General features: G+C 35.6%; 1 protein-coding gene across 2 annotated transcripts in view; it reads right to left on the reverse strand.

The window, feature by feature from the left end:
- LOC111509530 (synaptic vesicle 2-related protein) overlaps positions 1 to 18961 on the reverse strand; it is a 33981-nt gene that overhangs the window by 12192 nt on the left and 2828 nt on the right. Inside the window, exons 7-11 of one of the 2 annotated variants that reach the window (XM_023165295.2) lie at positions 18728 to 18942; positions 18337 to 18524; positions 18144 to 18255; positions 17873 to 18047; positions 13968 to 14407 (exon numbers count right to left, since the gene is read on the reverse strand). In XM_023165295.2, coding sequence (XP_023021063.1) covers positions 14249 to 14407; positions 17873 to 18047; positions 18144 to 18255; positions 18337 to 18524; positions 18728 to 18942 — 849 coding nt within the window. In that variant the 3' untranslated portion in view covers positions 13968 to 14248. Of the gene's footprint in view, positions 1 to 13967; positions 14408 to 17872; positions 18048 to 18143; positions 18256 to 18336; positions 18525 to 18727; positions 18943 to 18961 lie in introns of those variants that run through there. The other variant, XM_074179751.1, reaches the window with a different exon arrangement.

Consider the following 18961-nt stretch of genomic DNA (forward strand, 5'->3'; position numbering starts at 1 on the left):
GCATCAACGTGTCCAAACGTGCCTGGGAAGTTTCTATATCTCTGTTTTGATCTTCCATTAGTTGACAGCACAATATCAGACAGTACCTATGAACATGAACGGCGAAAAACTGTCGCTTGTTAAGGCAAGCTCTATAATATCCAGAAGTTCTGAAAATTTGCCTGGAGTCATTCGGAAATACTGGAAACATTTCTCCTCGTCTTCTTTCAGGTCGTTGAAAAGATGATAAAACTCTCTCAGATTTGCCCTTTTTTGACTAATGGGATGGACCCCACATCCCTTCTTTTGTGACTATTTTCTTCTACATTCAATAATGCGGCCATTATAATGATGACTTCTTCGTCAGAACTGCTAGTAATAGACATGTTTTTGCCACCGCTCGATGTCAACTGAAATTCCCTTGAAATCTAACAAACAGCACTTTCAGTATGCTGATTGTAGTTGGCGATGCAACAAGCTTAACGTAGAGATACGCTACATATGGAAACCTATGATCAAGCGGAAAACGACCAACTCCCTTTGGATACAAAAATTCAGTGCTGAATGTCACCGAAGGTACCATTTCAAAGAGAGAAAAATAGAATGATTGTTCGATTCACCCTGTACATCATTTGAAACCAATTTCATAACCTGGTCTTTCTGGTAACGTATAATTTTTATACAGGATTTTTTCATAAATAGCAATATCGACATAACGAAAAAATAAACACTGTTTGGACACTCGGTATATATTCGTAATAACAGTTCAGAGGAATTGGTTTAGATCATGTTCTGTTGACGCCAACTTGGTTTGTGAAAAGTGCGTTGAGAAATGTGTCACAGTTCTGATATGTATTGTGTGTTAATGAAAACAATTTCCAATTTTCAATTATTTGAGCATTCAGGTATCCATTGAACAGATATATTGGCTCTAATACGGAATCTCATATGGTATTACGAACATTCTTGAAAGAGTTTTGTCAGACAAATCAACCTGAAAAATATTTATTTCTTGGTAAAGTGACGCCGTCAGAGACAATAACTGTGAAAACAGTGCTGGGTTTCTCAACGTACCTGAATCAAATACAGCCAATAAAAAGTTGAAAAGCATAGAAAACCAAGGAGACCTAAAAATCATCCGTCTCTTCTCATTAAAATTATTCATTAACGTGTAAAACTCGGATCCGATCCCAAGGAGATCGCTCTCTCGTAGGACCATTTGAAGAGATCCTTTGTTCCGAACATTTCCACCCCGAATTTCCACTTGTTTCAACTTCTCGAGCATCAATTCGACAGAAAGCGCCACCCCCGCTTCGTTTTCCATAACAATTTGGCGCCCGCCGTACGAAAAATATTCGTCGAGCATTATCGTGGATTTTCGTATTTTCATTTTGTTTTGAACGCAGTCGACTCCGTTTTTGCTGAGGCTTCTTTCTGAATTCAAGTTATACCACTGAAAAAATAAAAAAGATCACCGACTAAGAATCGAGTACGAGCTACTTTCGCTCCAGAAACTTTAGTCGATGCGGTCGATAGTCGCTTGTCGGGCTCCCCACCCGTTGTCATATAGACAGAGCGAAATTCTCCTCACGCGATTATAGCAGATGCGGAGTTGAATCCAGGACGGCCATGGGTTTCGTCAAAAAAAGACGACGATATGCGAAAGCCCGGTCACGGAGAGAGACGGGAATACCCGCATGCGGAGCAGAATAGCTCGGTTGTAGCCTGACTGGTGAAAATTGGTCGCAGTTAAGATTGGATGGAGGATTGGTTGGAATTCATTGGCGTAGTGGCCGTTCTACTATGTGGAATTCAACAACACAGGGGCTTAATTGATTGAATTGAAACGGTATGGACTTAGGCACAAGTTTTTGAGTAGCACTTTTCAACTTCAAAACTCAGAAGAGTAGCTACTCTCACAAAGCTCTATGTTCCTTGTTAGGAGAAATAATGAAGATGGAAAATTCAACAAACCAGATTCTCCAATTATTTTCAAGGAAAAATAACAAAAAGTTATATAAGCTTTATTTTGTGAAAGTTTCCGAATACTCCTTACTGAAAATCAAATGACAGGATATCAGTCTGAGTAAGCTCTATCTAAACATGAAGCACTCATAAAACAACAATTTTTTACTATTCTCCTAAAATATGGTTCTCTAAGAATGAATCTGGAATACTCGAGTCATACCTGAAAGACAGAATGTAACAAATTGTAATGGATGGTATAGTCGAAGTAACCGGTATAGTGCATAGTTAAAGCTGTCGGCGAGCTCAAAGGGCAAAAAAACCAATACAATGAAATAAAGCCTCTGCCAAGTTGACTGTAGACTTGGCGGTTCGTATTGGATGATTTTTACTAACTGAGTTTTATGATTGGCTGAAGAGTCAAAAAATTGAATTTGAAGACGGTGACGAATAGAATACGAGCCGTCGTGTTGTCAATATTCAGTTCAGGAACTGTTAGTGATTTGAGTATTGAAATTCGATATTGGTGCAGATATAATTACTTAACGCATATAAGAATCTACATCTCAAGTTTGGTTTCGAGGGAAACAACTATTACAAGCAACATCAGATTGGACTGAAATTCCTTTCTCAACTGTACGTAAAATAGTCAAAAACAAACCTTATGAACGCAAGACGCTATGTGATATGGAATTACCAAAACCTTTAGATGTTCATCTAATAAAATCATTGAAAAAAACAATATACGACTGTTACAAAATCAATGAAATTATAAGGAAGAAATTCAATACTTCCGACCATAACGTGAGCTGCTGTGAAAAAACTCTTCAGATTTGGATAAAGTAACTAGGATTTAGATTTAAAATAGTAATAATGTCAAGCAGTTTATGGAAAGCAGAAGAATAGTGGAATTGCGTAACAAATACTTAGAACAAATAACTAAATATAGACAGGAACAACGGCAAATTTTCCATTTGGACGAAACTTGGTATGACACTCACGACATAGTTACGGAAGGGTGGACTGATGGTTCGAGAATGTGGTACGCCTAACATGCCTGCAAACAAAGGATCACGACTAATGATTGTGCATTGCGGAGAAAGTAAAGGATGGGTTCCAAATTCTTTGAAATTATGTGGAAGAAAACTTGAGGACTGCAATGTTGACTATCATAAGAACATGGAAGCTAATATTTTTGAGGAATGGTTCGAAAAAACATGGATCCCAAATTTGGATGCGAATAGTGTAATAGTTCTTGACAACGCTTACTATCATTGGCGAAAGCTCATCAAAGTACCGAAAAAAAAATTCGAGGAAAGATGAAATACAAAGTATTTCAATGGATAAAAATTTGTATTTTGAAGATAACTATACCAAAAACCAACTACTTGAAATTTTACGGACAAAAACATTTGAAAAAGTGTATGCCCTTGAGAGTATTGCTGAAGAGTTTGAACACACCATACTGAGACTTCCCCCCTATTTTTGTGTTTTTAATCCCATCGAGTTGATTTGGGGAAATTTGAAACAAAGCATCAGGCGTAAAAATAATTTTTCAAATTTTGATAAAAAGGCAATAGAGCTAATTAAAGAAGAAGTACTTAATATTGCCGAAAAGGATTAAAAAAGTAATTTTAGTTGAAAAATACTAATGGAGATTGGACACTTCCATATCAATGGTGGAAATAAATTCATTATTGATTTAAATGGCAAAGTGATATAGAAACAGAGAATATGGAAGAAGAATTATCAGGAGCTTTCGAAAAAAGTTGGTGAAGTGTTTTTGAAGCGATCGATTGTTTATATATCTGAGTAATATTCAGAAGTATTTTTAATTATTACCCTGTTATTTGATTCCCTACTTTCCAACTCACCTATATAAACGAAATATAATATATATAATCAGAAATTATTATTGAATAACGACATTAGTTAGCTCCCTAAATATATTATTAAAGGGAAGCTGTTGAAAGGTAGGTTGAACTATATCGTTCACTTGAACTATACCTACATCTTCAGTAATGAAACAAGACGTCCCTCAGGGATCCATTGTTTTGCAATTATTTTTTTTATTTACGCCAATGTCCTCATGAAATATTTTCATATATGTACTTCCTCAATACATGTGACAGCTTATACGGATGATACTGATTTTCTCATCATCATCTTTGAACAGTGAAGTTCGAGCTCCGTGTTAGGAATCACACGTTAAAAGGTAAGACCTCGTTAGTCCTTAGCTCGCACAAGTTTCTCATCTTCTGAGAATTGTCATTCGTACGGGGGCGACAGCTGATTAGCGGAAAAACAGATTTTTAAAAACGATGAGCAGCCACAGTCTATCGCGTATTTCTGATATGTACCGCTCTTGGTGGAATCAAATATGCCAAGTCACTTGAACACTTCACGTGAAAATATCTATATAAGAGAGACAAATCTCCAACCTTTCTTCGATGTTCTAAACTACCGAGGTTGCAAATGATGTTCGCGTCTCCAGCCAGACGGATGACTCTTTTCTGAATGGAAACCTTCGCAATTCCAGTGACATGATTGTGCCAAGACATTTTAACCCCCAATAAACTTATCGAAGCAGAAAGCGGAATTGTCTGTCCTGACATTATTATATTCGGTTCGGAACATTTATCTTTTTGGAGAAAACCGATGCCTGAATTTTTGTGGCATTGAATTCAACCTGGTTACTTTCACCCCACTTAGAAATCACTTAAATAACCTCTATAAGGATATTCAACCTCCTGCTGCCGGTGAAGATGTGCCTCCGCAGCCGATGTCCTGGAATCCAAATGAAATGACGAGACAAGTGTGCTGTTTTTTTTTCAATCATTGATATAAAATAAAAAGAGGGTTGGAAATTATATGGACCTTGGAGAACACCAGCGTTGATGGTGTTCTCCAGGAATCTGGAGAGCCATATACAGAAATGATCCGACAAGTCATAGCATCGAAGTTTGGCCAGCAAACCCCCATGTCACACGCGGTCAAAGGCCTTAGAAATAGCATGCGCAACAGCTCTTGATTCTCCCTGTTCCTCGATTACGCTATTCCAAATATGGGTGACACACGATAGAAGGTCGCCTGTTGATCTTCATTTCCGAAAGCCATACTGATAGCTTTCTTCATGACATCACTAATGAGTTTTTTATTGCACAATTATTCCAAATATTTGAAATTACTCGCTGTTACAGTTCAAAAACCAAAATTCTTGAACTTAGCACTCTGGACCATAAACTCAAGTGGAACTCTCATATAGAAAACATCTATGATTTCTGATGAAATATGCAGAAATTGTAAGGATTTATGACAAATTACTGCTGTACACACGTTTTGCTTAGCTTATATTAGACATCTATCAACTGTCACATCCGGTGTGGTAGTTTAATTGGGGATTGACATCTTCAGCAAATGGATGTTCATCTTACAAAAGTATGCAAATAAAATCATTGCTCGAATAGACTGGAGACAAACTTGTTGAAATGCCTTCAATGAACTTGAAATACTTACCGTTACTAGTCTACACATTTTTGAACTCTAAGTCCGAGTTTATTGTAAACAAACCGTCCATATCCGACCCGCTTTAGAGAAGTACCAATCTCTCATCGACCTTCTATATTTCAGAGGAGCTACCTTATTCAATAACTAGATGAATCTATTAACAACTCACCAAACATTCACATCTTCAAAACAAAACTGAAAACTTACCTCATCGAAAAAAAAATGATACTCGATCATCAATTTTACTGGCTAGGTCTCTTTCATATTTCCGCTCGCTATACGTTTCAAATCGACTGAGAATTGTATACTTCGCTAAAAAATATCATCCAAGGTTGTAACGTAATATTCTATTTTGGCTTTCAATTCCTCTATTGAAATATGAAGAACATGCCATTTTCAATGGAAGCAAAACAAAAATACAAACACAAAAATATCTTCGAATCTATCTCAAAACATTCTAAGGTCGATTGGAGTGTAAATTTCCACGGGCCAGAGATAACTGTCAAAGATATATTCAGGGTTTGCTGGCTGTGATCTGTATGTATTTATGCCGAAATTTTTTCTATGATTGTGGTGGATATTATCATAGACGATGATGAGGTAACGGGCAAAGTACTCAACTTGTCCTCACAGTAGATAATATATAAATAGTTCGGGTCTCCGGTTTCAATCCACTGGTGGTGGATGTGGCTTCATTCCTATTGGTTGACTTAAATCATCACCCCTATATACCCTTGGGTAGAAATTCTGACTCTTCAGTGTTACTATTTTCCGGGTTTGAAGGTCGTGGATTTTTTAAATTTTTTCCCGACGTTTCGTTTGTGCGACTGGCTAGCTAGCTTCTTCAGAAGTTTATACAACCTGAGTTTATCTTCGATAAAGATGCATAAACCTCTGAAGAAGCTAGCCACTCGCGTCAGCAAAAAATTACAAAAATCCACGTCCTGGAAAATAGTAACACTGAAAACTTTGTCCGCGAAAGCTTTATCTGGGTGCACATACCGATAAAACAGCAATAGTTCAATAAGTGAGCAATATGGTCAAAACGTAGGCTAATAATCACAACATGTTTCGGTATTGTATTTCCTTTAGGGTTTCCTCTTTTCTGAAATCGTAAAGCAGCTAAAAACTATAACTTTTGTAGAATATTAATTCAGATGAGATCAAAACGTGAAAGAAATTTCCTGCTATTTTTCCATAGTTTTCTCTACATTTCCATTAATTGGCTTATTCCAATAGTTAGATATTGAAGTCATCCATATTTTGCAAGTTAAAAATGCTGTTTAGTGTAAATTTCATAAACATACTTCACAAAAACAGTTTTGAGGTTATTTATATGTTCCATTTCTACTTGTTGTTTAGAATTTTCTCACTGTAGACAGTGATAAAATTCAGTTTTATCACTTTGTATGAAAACCGTTCAAAAATACGGTATTCCATAATCACGCTCGATTTGTCACTTTCTCTTGACTTTCCTACACTCTAAACTCCAGAACAGCAGCCTAGATAGCAAAAAACACCTTCTAGCTTGAATAAATTCGAAAAAACTTCCCTATTGTCATTTTTATTTCGTCACTGTGTACAGCATGAGAATATATTGCTCGAGCTCGACTCTTTATTCCCCTATCGTCATCATTTTCCGGGAATCCTATCCGTATCTCCGGTCATCCAAATATTGTGTTCGCTTTGGCGCGCGCCACTGCTTCGGAATAGGGGACGGAGATAAAACGCTGCTGCGAGAAGGCTCACAAAACAACCGAACAACGGACCCAGGGACGGCACGGGTGCGAGAGAGACGGCTGCGATCCGATAGTGGGTTGAATAATAACGGAAAAAGGTCGCGGCGTAACCGTGGGAGAGGAGAAACGAAAGGACTGCTCGGAACCAGCGTTGCAAAACGTAGGGAAATTTCTTTAGATTTGAAGAATTTAATCATATATACAGTGTCATCCCCAAAGTACGCACCATATGGGAAACTTTTTTATTGAGGGTTTTTCGAAAAAAAGTTATTCTTGATAAAAGTGTTTGTGCATCCCCTAAAACTAAACATGTACCAACAAAATACAGTATAACACACGTAATATACGAGGAGCCTTCAAATATTTGATTTTGTAACAAGAGTAAAGTACTTTTGTTTTAAGAAATTTCGGGAAATGTTATTTAGAAAAGTTGTTGAGCATTGAAGAAAAAATCTAGATTTGAAGTTATGGCCATCTAAGTGAAGTTTTCTTTAATGGGGACTACGAAAAAAAAATTTTTGCTAAAACTATAAATATACAGCATCCTGTATACGATGGTTCACTTTAAAAGCCTGTAATATTATAAATTACACAACTGTGGTGTTAACCACGGCCAATTGTTTTGAAAAGTTAATTAATTTTCAAAGTTTTTGGTGCAAAGTTATTTTTAATTTTTGTTAACACCGAAAATTACTCAAAATTATAGAGTATTGTAACAATAACTTAATATTCGATAATATCAAATCACAAAACATCAAAATAAAATAGGCATTTCGGAACAAACTCATTGATTTTCTGGAGATTCAACTTAAAACACTTATTTTCAATGCTAAACAACTTTTCTGAATAACATTTCCCGAAATTCCTCAAAACAAGAGTACTTTACTCTTGTCACAAAATCAAATATTTGAAGGCTCCTCGTATATTACGTGTGTTGTACTGTATTTTGTTGGTCATTTTTAGTTTTAGGGGATGCACAAACTTTTATCAAGAATAACTTTTTGTCGAAAACCCCTTAATAAAAAAGTTTCCGATATGGTGCGTACTTTGAGGATGACACTGTATATGATTTTCTCTTCATGTAAAATCAAAAGAAAAATCAAAATCGCCAAGAACAAGTCACTGAAAATTTCTGATAGAGATTGCCTCCGAATTTGGTTAGTCCATTTTATATTAATTTAAATAGAATTTTTATATACAAAATAAAAATCAGAGAAGAGATCCTAAAAAAAGCCTAATAAGACAGAAGATCAAGAAAATGATGGCAGAATTGCTTCGTGATTTTTAATTTTCTTGTAGATTCTCTTGTAGCTCTGTTCTCGAAGATTCAAAATATTAAAAATTATGAATATGAAAATAACATATTTATGGAAATTGTTTACATTATATATTCTTTGGAGAGAAATATTATCTGTATATTTCAATAAATAATAGTTCAAAAACTAAAAGAAAACGGTTCAATAGCAACACAAACTAAAAAACAATTCGAAACTAATTTAAGATTGTATTCAGCATCGATAATAAGACCTATGGCTTGATGTAACTAATGACTTTTAATTAGTCTGAAATCGGCAAAAATCTATTTACAAAAAATAATTTTCAAATTATATTTTTATTAGCTCCTTTATGGCAAACAGCTCCCAACCAAGTATTTATAACAATGGATATTCAGCACGCTTTTTTACAGCAAAATAATTTTGTTGTAAACAGATTTAGTCTGATTAGGTACAGATTTATCAAAAGTCATTAGTTACATAAAGCCATAGGATTTATTATCGATGTTGAACACAATCTTAAATTAGTTTCGAATTATTTTTTATCTTTCAGTTTGTTTTTTCAGTTTTTTAAACTACTATTCATTTTCCACTTTTTATTTTGGCTTGCTATTTCAAGCACATTTGTTTTAATATAAAATATATACGCATGCGCAGACAGTGTTGTTATCTCATTATCTCACTTGCTCTCCTGGCGATCCTGGTCAGGATAATGAAATAAACGTATGAAATACTTGTAATGTCACTGATTCTTGATGAGTGTACAAATGAAGTTAATAAAAACATGTCAAAAATACATATGAGTGAAAAAATGTAGGTACCAAAGAGTAGACAAATAAGCCCCTATAGTCACACACTTTACTTGAATAGTTACATCACATTGCTTCATGTATTGTCTTCCTTTTGGCAAGATGGTAAATCAGTTGTTTCATGCTAAGAACTTCCTATATTTTTTTTAAATACAGAAGAACATCAAATGAGACACTTTCATTAAGAAATTTAACCATTCTATCAAGCATTTGTTGGCTTCAGTACTCGCTGGTAATATAAAAGTGCTGCAATTGTAAATTTTAATGGAACATCACAAAATCCAGTCCTAAAGAGAAAGTTTGACTGGAGTGAACATTAATAAATATTTTTGTCTAACAATATAGTAAATTCAGTAAATACCATGTGGCAACAGAGTACGAAACACAAATGTCTGAGATTCTGTTCTATTTTGCTGTCGCCGTTCGAGCGAGGCCGAAAATTTCTCTGAATAATAATTATCAGAGATATTCCCGTTAATGATTATGGCGAGTAAAAAAACTCATTCGGTTGTTTGAGCAGGAAGATGCAAATGAGGTGGAATCTGTACACTGTTCGTTTATACCTTCGAAAACAAGATGGGAAATGGTTCAAAGTTTACCATCCAACAAATACCTAGAACACAATATATTTTGGAAAATATATTACAGAATGTTTAAATACCATTGGTATAATTGTACTTTTGTACACAAGCCAATTTGATACTAAGGACGAATATGCAGTGCGGACGTAAGAGTACTCCGCTGTCCAGACTTTTCAACTGGACAAGATATCAAGGTCAAGCAAAAAGTTAAGTGTCACACCACTCTTCGCCGAGAAGGGCGTTACCAACATCCCAAATGGAACTGGAGGGTCTCGTGATACCTCGGCTGATAGGTATTTCAATTACCTATCCAATACATTCTCATTTTGGGAAATCAGATCAGCCATTCCTGAGTAATTAGCAATTTATGTTCGTTTTAAGAATCTACAAACAAACTGTTGATATAATTTCAAGATACTCACTCCAGTTTATTCCCATAATATATTCACCATTCTCCTTCTGACAATAATGAAGTTGGTTTTCTAACTCATTTTTTACATTATCAAATCTTCGTGGGGTAATTTCGTTTCAAATATTGTTTTTTTCATTAGTTCGGACTTCCATTGTCTGATATTACCGACCGACACTAAGTGGGAAACTTCTGTATACCGAAAATCCACTCACACGGGACAGTATCTGAACCACGAATCCAACCACCATCAATCGACTAAAAGAGGAATCATCAAGACTCTATTAGACCGTGCTTTCGGGCTCTTTAATACGAAGGAAGGTCTCGAGAAGGAACTAGACATCATCAAAAATGATCTTCAACGGAATCGCTACTCCAAAGCGATGGTGGAACAGACTTTGGCAAAAAAACAGCAGGAGCCTAGCAAGGAAGAGAAGCCGTCACAACCAGTGCTAGCACTTCCCTACATCAGAGGATTATCGGAGAGGATAAGAAGAATTGGGTCCAAGTACAACATCAGAACCTGCTTCAGATACGGAAACACTATCCTTAGTAGCCTCACGAAAACCAGGCCACCAAACGCGAACTGTGATTCCAAGAACTGCATTTACAAGCGAAAAATGGCCAACCTCCGGCAAACGGTCATGTCCCGCTAAACCGGCGAAGCGGAAAAAGGAAAGCGGAGATAAGTGAAAGTACTCGAATGACCCATAAATAGTCATCTCTCGGAGGAATCAGTGCAGTAATAACCCGAAGACGATTGTGGATACCAATCGAAACGTCGTGAAGTAACTTGGCTTGGAATCTCTCAATTTTTTATTTTTTGTTCAATTGTTCTATTTTTACTTGTATTTTATTTCACTGTTATTTAATTTCAGGTTTTTTTGCTTAATATAATTGATATTTTCAGCTATTCCCTTTAATTCTTCTTTTTATTACTTCTTTAGGAGATTTCAAATCATTTTGGATATTTTCGCCCTATCGATAATACGATTTTCATTTTTTTCGACGTTATAAAGGGTCACAAACAAATAAATTCAGTGTCACATGAATCATAACTGTTTTGACCAAAGCAGAAATGAGGTCAAAGTCAAATTAAAAATAAAGAAATCTGATATGATAAAGACTCTACTGGTCACATTGTATAAGATTATTTTGTTAACATGCATAGTCGTTATAATATCTTCCAACCTTTAGAAACAAAATCACATTTATGAGCTCAAGTCAAAGTTTTCAAACACGTTATATTATTTACATAATAAATTTTATTTACATAAAAGAATAAAAACAAACAAAAGAGAAAAAGAAACAAAAATTGCCTTTACCTGACAAATTATTTAATGGATACAGTCCAGAAATTTCCAATAGTAAGAGGTTGGTTTGTTTTTTTTTGAGGGGAATCGAGATACATAGGTTTCAGAATGATTCAATGTAAATGGTGAAACAATTTTAACATAAGCCACCTATCTGGAAATAAAAACAAATCTATAGGAGGATGCAACTTATGGGGATAGGCATATAATTATTATTTTCCAATATCGCCCCAAATTAGTGTGTATTCAGGGGCCCCAACGTGCTCTACGACGACGCTGGTTATGGGATGTACACAAGCATATACAGCGTGTCCCGGTTCTTGACGATAAACCTTGAGGTGGTGATAGCTGAGGTCATGACTAGCTCATAATAGGAAAAAAGTTTATGTAAAAGTGTTTTCATTTTCGAGATATCGAAAATTTTCTTTTTTTCGAAAATCGGCGACTCGGTTTAGTATTTTCAATGTTAAGTCATAAAAACATGACTTATCCACAGCAAAAAAAACTATTTTGTATAGCTAAATAATATCCGCAGACGACAGTAATACCAAAAGCTTGCGATCATTGGAAATAACTGAAAAAAAAAATAAAATAAATTTTGAAATGAAACAAATTTTTTGGTCAACTTTGACCTATCACAGTGAAAAAAAATGTACTGTGCTTGGCTGAAAAGTATTTCAGAAAGTTGGCGCATTTAATGGAGATTCCAAAATGGTGTAATACTTAACTTTCTATCAGACCTCCAAGAAAATATTGAAGCTAGAAGAAAAAAGGTATTGAGAATCCAAGAATATATGGCAATATCAATTATCACAAAACATTAGCACTGGGGAAAAACATCCACAAAATAAAAAATGATGTCTCAAAAAATAACAGAATATTGAAGGTAGAAGAAAAAAAATTTTGTTTCGCCCTTCGTAATTTTTCAAGGAAAATTTATTTGTGGGATAATTTTGTCGATACAGTACTATGTATTGTAATTAAAAAATCAAATAAATCATGTAAGCAAACTTTATTAAAAGCTTTTACAATAAATGCTCGAATTGAGCACCACCTGCCCGGATACAGGTACGACATCTGCTAATAAAAGAGCGTGTCACAAATCCTGCCTTGTGTTATCGATTGCGCCGTTAATACGATCACGAAGATTTTTTACAGTTTCTATCGGTTTAGAATTGGTCCAAGTCGACCAATCCATCTGCCAGGAAATTCTTCTTCTAGGTAATCCCTTACAGGCCGGGCGTAGTGTGTCACATGCCTTGTCACGTTGCGAGAGGAACATCTTCTAAAAGGCCATTCAACTCGTCCCTTAGTAATTCTAAATAGTATTGACCATTAAACGCTCCAGGTATTTCAATGGGTCCTACTACTTGGCCATTAATGATTCCGCACCACAAATTAATTTTAAACTGGTATTGTGAGCGGTCTTCTCTGATGGCATGTGGATTAGCCAAGCTCCAGCAGTGCAAGTTGTGCATATTCATGAAGTTGTCTTTTTTTGACAGAACAAAACTCTTGGTGCATGATCTCGTGGCAATAATGTTTGCACTCTTTGTAAGTGGTATGGATGGTACCTGTGCAGTCGAAGAATGCGATGCACAACAGTTTTTGGAATTCCAATTTGTCTTTCAATCGCACGTACCGAAATATCTGGACTCTTTTCCACGCATCCAAAACCTCTTCTTCAACATCTGGACCAAGGATATTTCCTGCACCGCGATTTACCTGTCTTCCAGGAATTACTCCTTCCGTGTAGGATCGATGCACATTAATGAAGACTCGGTAATCCGGATATCTCTCCTCGTTTGGATACCGCTCTCGATACAACCGGGCTGCTGCATTTGCATTACCGCGACATTCGCCGTAAATAAAATGCATATTCGCATATTGCAGTAGAGTATAATAAGCCGGCATTATTAAAAATATCCAAATCACAAAACAGTTTCAAAATCCAGTTCAGAGCAGCGATCGTTAGTTCTTATCGTTTTTTTTGCTGTGGATAAGTCATGTTTTTATGACGTAACATTGAAAATACTAAACCGAGTCGCCGATTTTCTAAAAAAAGAAAATTTCCGATATCTCGAAAACGAAAACACTTTTACCTAAACTTTTTTCCTGTTATGAGCTAGTCAACACCTCAGCTATCACCACCTCAAGGTTTATCGTCAAGAACCGGGACACCCTGTATATCACATTAAGGAAATGATCTGAAACTGAATCTGTGGCGCCATCTACTAATGAGAAGATGAAGGAAACGTTTGCACGAAAAATCACTATTACAGCTCTAATTATAATAAAATTCCGTTTGAGTTGAATTTTTTGTGCACTACGATTTTATTTGTCCACTTGACAAAATAGGATAGGGGATGTTTCAACTACATCAATTATCGGTAGCCTTAACACAGATATATTTGATTTTTATTATTTTGTATAAAGATATAAATAATCAAAAAAAAATTAACCAGCACCAACATTGTTCGAAATTAATCACATATGAGAACTATCAACTACAAAATTAATAAATAACAATAAATAAAGTGTATAAAAATAATGAGAAACTTTGGTTTAAAGCATTAGTAACTGCAGTTAATACTGAGGCAGTATTTCGAAGTCTTTCCAGAAAATAAAAAGAAAGTGAGTATTTCTGTCGATTTCCCTGTTCGAAAATTCCCTCATCGTTTATTCGAATTTGCCTTGGCTTGTTGTTGGACGTTGTCAGTAAGTTCCTGACCACTTGTTTCAATCGGCAGCAACAAACAGCCCACAGCTGCCAAAATGGCCGCCACTGCATATATAGTTGTTGAAAATGTGATGGACGATTTTAATAACACCTGTTTTGCATAAAAACAACCTTCATTATTGATTTGTTTTGATCAAAGTACGGTAAATTTCGCAAAGCTGAATTTTTGAATAAGAAAAGCATTGCTAGACGATGTATAACGTATAAACAATGTGTGGATAGACAATAGCTGCTTCCCTAATTGAAACAGGGACTAATGTAGGGTGTTCAATGAACGATTATAATCATTTAATGAAGCTACTGTGGTAGCGAAACACGTAGTGATATTTTTTTAAATAAAGTTTGTGGAGATCAAATCGTGAGGTGTAGTTTTTGAAATTACTATGGACCTTCATCAAGTAACTGCCGAATCAATCAGAAAATTTTCAGATAACGATAGCAAATTAAAACATGTCAAAAAATATATAAGGGGGGGGCGAAAATTTAATTGCACAATATTGCTATCTTTCGTTAACTTGGGGTCACCCTCATCAATTTTTTTCAACTAAGAAAGATTTTGAAATGCCAACAGCATGACTAGAACACTGACTGCGAAAGGCTGCTTAATTTACTCTTTTGAGAAGAACTGCTTATAGACAGTTTTGTTGGCATTGATAATCATAGAATGATTATAATACGACTTTGTGAATTTTGCTGACACTGAATTGAAATTATCCTGCAATATATCAATATTATCTACGTTCACTACAAATGAACAATCGTTGGCAAATATACCAGTATTGAAATAAGTTTGAACACTGTACCAAGAAACCTACATATAAAAAAATAACTATTTCCAAATGAAATCTTGAAAAATTTATCTCGGTCTCTGTAGGTTCTGGTAAATGTCTGCCGGAAAACAACTACTTCCCCAGCTGATACCACGCTAGACATTGAATTATATCCGACAGCCATTTATGCAAGATACCGTGTTAGGAATCGCACGTTAAAAGGTAAGACCTCGTTAGTCCTCAGCTCGCACAAGTTTCTCAACTTCTGAGAGTTGTCGTTCGTATGGGAGCGACAGCTGATTCACGGAAAAACAGATTTTGAACAGATTTTTTTTAAACCTCAAAGAGTACAGTCTCGCAAATTATTCTCGTTCATCCATCATCAGGACCATGCTGAAATCAGTCGAATAGATCACCTACAGATCGGTTTCGAGGTATTACCTCTCATCAGTGCAGGTAAGATCCCAACCCGATCAAAACCCAAACAACTTTTCTTGAGCCTATCTAATATTATCATGTTATTATAGCAATCATGTATTATGTTGGAAATAAAATCTAATCTATAATTTTGAGAACTCTTTTCAATGAAACCAATTGAGGGAAAATAAAGGGTTATCCTTTTTTGGGTTTCAAAAGTAAAGTTGAACAAAACACCCATAAAGCTATGATTTTTATGCCATTATGTAAAAAATACCATATCATTTTAATGACCGCTTCTTGATTGGTTGCAATACTCGATTCTTTTGAAGTAGTTTTCGACCACATTTCGAGCGGTATCTCGCCGCTAAATTGACGAATGTTGGTTTTCAAATGCTCCAACGTCTATCGGCGTCAAGTCACACGCTGTAGAAACTTCTCTCGTGCAATAAAGTCAAAATCAGTCGTGTTGGGTGTCTCTTGGCATCGTCTTGTTGAAGCCACACATCGTCCAGTTCATAACCTTTAATTGCAGGCCAAAAAAAGTCGGTTATTATAGGGCCATAGCACTCTGCATAGACGGAAACCATTCTTCCAGTGGCATTTTCAAAAAAATGAGGCCCAATGACCTCCAGATCATAATGCGTACCAAACAATAACTTTTTCCAGATGCAATGACAAAATCACTTCTGGGTTATCCGAGCCCCATTTTGCGACAATTCTGCTTGTTAACGTAACCACCGAGGGGGAGAAATGAGCTTCACCGCTGAAAAAAATTTTGTTTTAAAAATCACTATTTAAAACCTGTTGCTCTAGCATCCAATTAGCATATCTACGGCGTTGTGGTTGGTCAGCCGGCTTTAATTGATGTATGAGTTGGACTTTAAATAGATTATAGATGGAGGTGCAAATCTAAATGCAGCTGTAAGATAGCCACACTTTCACTAAAACAAGTGATATTTTCACCATTACGATGATGCACAAGCCTGCCCACATCTGTTACGCTTCCAGTCTATTCAAAAATTTTTATAATCTTGTCAATTTCTTGCACAGTGTGCTAATTATGATCGTCATAATCGATCTGGAATAACTGAAGATGTAACTTCAACAAAACTGTACCACGAGTCTCAGAATAAGATAGATTATGACTTTATTGCAATAGAAGTTTCTACAGCGTGTAATTTCACGTTTTGGCGACGTTACTTGGCCACCACGATCATGTGACTTGACGCCGTCAGACTTTTTTTTTTGTGGGGCTACATCAAAGATCGTATCTACGCGGATAATCCCCTAACAATGGATCATTTGAAAATTGATTTATCGCTTAGATACCGTCTGAAATGTGGTCGAAAACTACTTCAAAAGGATCGACTACTACAACCAATCTAGAAGCGGCGTAGATAATATTGATACATTGCAGAATTTCAATTCAGTGTCAGCAAAATTCACAAAGTCATATTCTAATAATTCTATGATTATCAATGCCAACAAAACTGTCTGTAGTTCTTCTAAAAAGAGTAAATCGAGCTACTTTTCCCAGTCAGTGTTCTTAGTCATACTGTTGGCATTTCAGAATATTTCTTATTTGAAAAAAATTGATGAAGGTGGCCCGAAGTTAATGAAACGTCGTATGATAACAAAGACAAAATGAGTGCATACTATAGCCTTCAAGGAGTTCAATCAGAAACAGTCAAAAATTTTTTTGATTCTTTATAATATAAAGATACCAGAGCAGAAAAATAAAAATAAATGGAAAAGAAAGGTTTTGGTTTTCTGCTACTCCATCTTGATACAAACAAATGTGGAAAGCCAAAAACTTTCTTTCCCAAAAATCAATCACTCCTAAAAAATAGCCTCTTCAATTTAAGAATAAATGATTATAATAACTACATTGCATTTCTACATTTTTATGTTCAATTTAACATATCTTCTACCTTTACGAAGATAGCAATATAGAAATCAGTCTCTTCAAAAATGTTTTTTAATCTTGCCAATTCCTTGCACAGTAGGGCGATTATGACGACCATAATCTCCCTGTAATGCTCGAAAAGTGGCCACGTTATATACGTTCTTTAGTTGTTAAATGATCCATATTCGTGATTGGCAAATCTTTCACTAAATAAATAACACTTCAGATGACAGATATTTAACTGCTGACGATCTTGGCAGACCAGCGGTTTTGAAACCACCAAATGGATAACCCTTTATATTTATGGGGCGTTTCATGAAGAAACACCCTATATACTGATAATTATTATTATTATTATTATTATTATTATTATTATTATTATTATCTCAAATTGGGAATCAGTTGTCATTCCTATGTATTGTTTATACATCCTGTATTCCTGACATACCGTACACCTTACCTGGGCTACATATGGAGTTACCATTGCTCCAAAACGGGCCATAGCACTACAAGCGCCCACCCCGACAGCCCTCAGAGAGGTTGGATACACTTCGGGAGTATAAACATATGCAGCCTGGAACACACCAGCTATGATACCACGGGCCAAAAAGAGCATAAGGGTAAGATATACTCTCCTGAAAAAATATAGTTCAAATAAACACTCGAAAAAAAGGAAATTTTGGAAGCGCCAGTAGATGGAAATAAAATAAAGTTATCATCAATCAACTTACTTTTCGGTGCAAACCATAAGGAAACAGCAACAAACAGCATATACTATAAACTGAACTGCCATTGTTTTCTTTCGTCCAAATCTTTCAATGGTTGCAATAGTGATGAAAATACCTGTTAACGTTCATACAATACAAGACAATTGCAAAGAATCTTTGGAGAATTTATTTACATTCATTCGTCTAATCCACTAACCTGGAAATTCAGCCAAGGTTGTCCACAACAAATCCATATAATCTGTGGTTTGCAGCTGCTTACATTCTGCAGCACAAGTATCTAAGGCCTGAATTGGGACCGGTTTGTCAGAACAAACTATGGATGATGTTTCAAACAGCTCAGTCGTCATTAAAACAAGACCATAGTAGCAAAACGCACAAGCCATCCTGGGAATAGGTTGAAATTTGGGAAAATAACTCCAAAATGCAATGCAACTGACTACTAAATAATTTACTATACAGGAAGGCTACTGAAATTCGAGTCTTCAAATTTGAACAGTTCTGTATATCAAAATAATAAAAATCTATTTGAAAAAGATCAAGTGCCAATCAAAAATATGAAACCTTATTCACTACTGTTTCTCACTCACCATATGAACCATAACAAAAGAGAGGTCATCCTTAAAGATGGTACCAGAAGATCACGAAACCTTCCTCTATGTGGCGGCATAGTGATTGAATCATCTACAACAAGCCTACCAAGAAGCATCGGTTTGCCATTATCTTTGGCAATTTTTTCCAAAGTTTCCAAAGCTTTTTCTGTTTGACCACTGGCAACATGGAATCGAGCAGATTCAGGCAACCACTGTAGGAAAAACACAGTT

Source organism: Leptinotarsa decemlineata, unplaced genomic scaffold (assembly GCF_025532065.1).
Source record: "Leptinotarsa decemlineata unplaced genomic scaffold, Ldec_3_MD MMD2_tig00026282_RagTag_RagTag, whole genome shotgun sequence".
Taxonomy (NCBI): domain Eukaryota; kingdom Metazoa; phylum Arthropoda; class Insecta; order Coleoptera; family Chrysomelidae; genus Leptinotarsa; species Leptinotarsa decemlineata.